This window comes from Cynara cardunculus (assembly GCF_001531365.2).
Source record: "Cynara cardunculus var. scolymus isolate 2C chromosome LG 17, CcrdV1, whole genome shotgun sequence".
In the NCBI taxonomy this organism is placed as follows: domain Eukaryota; kingdom Viridiplantae; phylum Streptophyta; class Magnoliopsida; order Asterales; family Asteraceae; genus Cynara; species Cynara cardunculus.
In genome coordinates, this window is record NC_037544.1 from 30,718,213 (window position 1) to 30,722,211 (window position 3,999).

At 33.9% G+C, this 3,999-nt stretch overlaps 1 protein-coding gene across 1 annotated transcript; it reads right to left on the reverse strand.

Moving 5' to 3' along the window:
* Positions 1 to 783: 783 nt before the first annotated feature.
* On the reverse strand, positions 784 to 2,503 carry LOC112500084 (solute carrier family 25 member 44-like). The gene has a single exon (XM_025103372.1). It carries the CDS (start codon positions 1,946 to 1,948, stop codon positions 908 to 910), a length of 1,041 nt encoding a protein of 346 aa, XP_024959140.1. The 5' UTR covers positions 1,949 to 2,503; the 3' UTR covers positions 784 to 907.
* Between the last annotated feature and the right edge of the window lie 1,496 nt (positions 2,504 to 3,999).

Sequence of the window (3,999 nt, forward strand, 5' to 3'; positions counted from 1 at the left end):
CATTTTCCATAATTGAAAATATATCTTCATAAAACATAACGTCTCAAACCGAAGAATTTCCTAGCATCCAGATGAGATAGTTACCGTCCCTTCTCTCCAAAAAGATAATCCAAGATTACATATTTGTTATTGGGACTTGCAAATTTGTTCCTCTTCACTTAACAAAACATAATGAACACAACACTTTTAAGTTTGTAATAGGTTGGCAAAGTGCCAAAACCTCATAAAGACATTTACCATCTATAACTATGGATGAATAATAAAGAACCAATGTCCCTAGAAAAGTAATGCTAGAGCTACAAGTAAAATGTAATGGCTTCTCTACCGTTCAGTTTCACTTTCACTAAGGACATAATATATAAACAACTTAAAATACTCCTGAATTATATTGTTTATCTGAAATCATAAGAATCGCGATAAAAAAGAATATAGCTTTAAAAAGACCATAGCTTAATAACTTGTTTTTTCCCCTAACTTTGCTTTATATTAAAAAAAACATATCAATTATTTTAAAATAAACCCCTCTCTTAATGAATTAACCCTTTCCCACCATGTAGACATGTCAACATTAACCATCTCTTTTTTATATTTTCTATACACAAATGAACTACAAATATAATCAAAAGTTGCTACCAAATCAAATATAATATTATTATTTTTGCTATAGAAAACAAAGAAAGAGGGAGGTTATGGATATTATAACAAATTAAAGCTACATTATATACACTTGTTACATTAATCTATTACCAACTTGCTCCATATTAGGTCAAACCAGCAGGTTTAAGATATCCTGTTCTCATATATGTTTAATCATCAAACTTGTATCTTCCTCAGAAAAAAAAGATGTTTATTTCATTTGTGTAAAAAGATTTATCATAAGCTTGAAGATAACATATCATGGACATACTCATTGAAGAGAACCACCACAAGAATCTTGATTTTTTGTAGAGAGTTTCTTGAGGAACTCATAGGTGGTGATCATTGTAGTTGCAGACATCGCCATTGAAACCCATCTTGGCCCCAACCCTCTGTAACACGCACTCACTCCACCTTCCTTCATCAATTTCCTTACCGTTGCTCCAATCCCATTACAACCTTCTCCATCTAAGACTTGAAGTCTTGTTTTGATTGTATCCAATGGCATCGTAACCAATGCAGAAACCCCACTTGCCACGGCGGCACTCGTAGCCTGCACCGCCACCACCGCCTTTGAATCAGGAGTAAACCCAACTCCTCCTCCACCACCACCACCGTTTCCTTCTTTCTTCAAACGACAACCAATCCCATTCCAAATCGCCCGATGTGCCATGGAGTAAGATGCCCACCAAACGGCATTCGATGGGGCATATGTCAAGATCGAAATCCCAAATCCTCTGTATAAGCCTCGAACACCATCTGTATGGATGATTTTCCGGAAGGCATCAATGCCACCGGTGTATTTGAAAGCACCGGAGACGGTGGTTTTGGCACCATTTCCACCCTGAACCATTAATCTCTGACTCACAACATCAATCGGTGTCCAAACCATTTGTGCCGCCATGGCTGCAGTTACTCCAGCTGCAGCATTCGCAATTGCAGCCGCTTTGGCCTCCGAAAACCCCATCTTCAGCGTGGCACAACCGACATTACTCTTGGTTATTTCCAGTGCACCCATGTAAAGAGCTCTTGCCGGAATAGTACCCATTAACGACGTCCCAAATCCTCTATAAAACCCCCTGAAACCATCATGTCGGAGAATGGAGACAGCCATCTTAAAGCAGGGCGTATCTTTTACAAGCACTTGTTGCCGTGTTTTCAACACCACCGTCGGGTACAACATACCGGAAACACCGGAAAACAAGGCGGCACCAAGGAAGAAGAACTTGGACTTATCCAACATCTCCCAGTCAATGTCAGCTGGGAGATGAATTTCCGTACCGGAATCATCCTCCGCCACTCCCAAACTCATTTTCGCCACTTTCTCGTAATCAATTCCACTACTTTCTCGATCCCGATACCACCAATATCACAAAATTAAAAAACAAAACACCCAAAATATCGTATCGAGTTTTTCTACAAACACCTTAGCTACAAGTCAGCTTAATCAATCAAATCAGTGAATCACCTACTCGAACTAATAAAAATTAACCCTAATCCAACAAAAATGAACAATCAGGACGTTGACTAATTAAACAGAAGAACAAAAACCCTGATCCCAGAATTGGGTACAGACCACGAAAGTTATCCTTATGCTGGTGCAAGTCTAAATAGATTACTTGGATCTACCAGAAACAACTTTTTTTCCGTTTGCGCAGACAGATTTGTGAGCGAACGTGAGTTACCAAAAACGGATCGAACATCTCCAGCGATGGTGAAGATGGTTAAAGGGGGGATTGATGATTGAGATCCTTAAAGAGCAATTGAGGGGGATCATCGGAAGAAGTTGTACAAGGAGATCTGATGGAAGGAAAGAGAAATAGATTCGAAATGGATTGGATTAGATTGAGAGATTATTATAACAGAAAAATGGCGGAAGAGAGAGTGGTGGGGAACTGGGGATGTTAATGGATTTTCAGGACGATGGTTTTCGGATCAGGTTGATTTGGACGCGTGTCGGTTAACTTCTCTAGTACATTCACTATGGCTCTATATATTCTGACCGGTTAATCCCGTATTAGTTAATTATATTAAATTATTTTATAAAGTTATTCGACTGGCCACGTGTTGCTTTTTTATTCAGATTGCAGGCATTTTTTTTTTAATTTTAGTTCTGACCGATTGACGGTTGCCATTGGTATTGGTGAAGGCAGTATATTTTCATAAAGACCCTTATAGTTTTGCAATTTTACACTAAACCTACTTCAACTAAGAATTTTTGTTTTTCCCCAAATGTCAAAATTAAAATAAATTTGACATTTTGGTACATAAAGAGAAAAAGTCTTCATATGTTGCTGTTTAATCAAACGGAAGTAGTTGATATAACAGACGCGTCATGACGGGTATTGATTGTGTGAGGCATGAGCTATGGCGGTTTCAGACACATTTTCTACAAGGGGTGTTAGTTTTCTCTATTGATTATTTTTTAAAAAAATTAAAAAATTGTGTTTTTCAATTCTAAATTTATGTTTTGCAAAAAAAATTTCCAAATTTACATGTCAAAATCAGGTTAATTCATGCATATAAGAAAGAAAGTACTAAGTAGGAGTACATTTAATAATGTATAGAGATACAATTAATCTTCTCTTAAAATAAAGGTGTAAAACACTTGTAGAACTTATTTTGAATATCTAATCATAGATTTTCATATTAATATTACGATATTTCTCATCTAACATGATTTCTACCATATGATAATATATATATATATATATATATATATATATATAGAAAGAGAGAGAGTGGTTGGTTATTATACAACCCTTTAAATTTGTACAATCAATACAATCCAATCTCAACTGTCCATTTAATTTAATGAATATGTGATTTCATAGAAGTTTTGATTGTTTTTTAATATAAAGTATTGATCATAATTAATGAATCTTATTCATCTTTCATAAATATTCAAATCATAATAAATGAACTCTTATCATTTTCATAAATATCTCATTTAATTTGGTTGCATTGGTTGTATAAATGGACATAGTTGTATTTGAAATATACCCTATATATATATATATATATTATAAAACATTTCATACAAACTTTTAAAAATCATTTTTGATTTGTTATGTACTGTTTATTGATATATACTACTTAAAATTCAAGATTACAAATAAAAAATGCATATGTTCAACTTATTAAACCTCAATGTTCGAATTCGTATAACTAACTACGGATAAACATAATTAAATACAAGATAAACATCTCATTTTTAAAATAAAAAAATCTAATATATAATTAAGATAATCATTAATTTCTAACAGATTTACAAAAAAGTTATTTTATTAAAAACCGTAAGAAAATTACTTCTTTATTAAATCTAAATTAAATTATAATATAAAATTTGAATTAAACAAATTA

What these genes read in the sequence shown, in the direction of transcription:
- LOC112500084 (XM_025103372.1), bottom strand. Translation starts at nt 1,948, where the DNA reads ATGAGTTTGGGAGTGGCGGAGGATGATTCCGGTACGGAAATTCATCTC.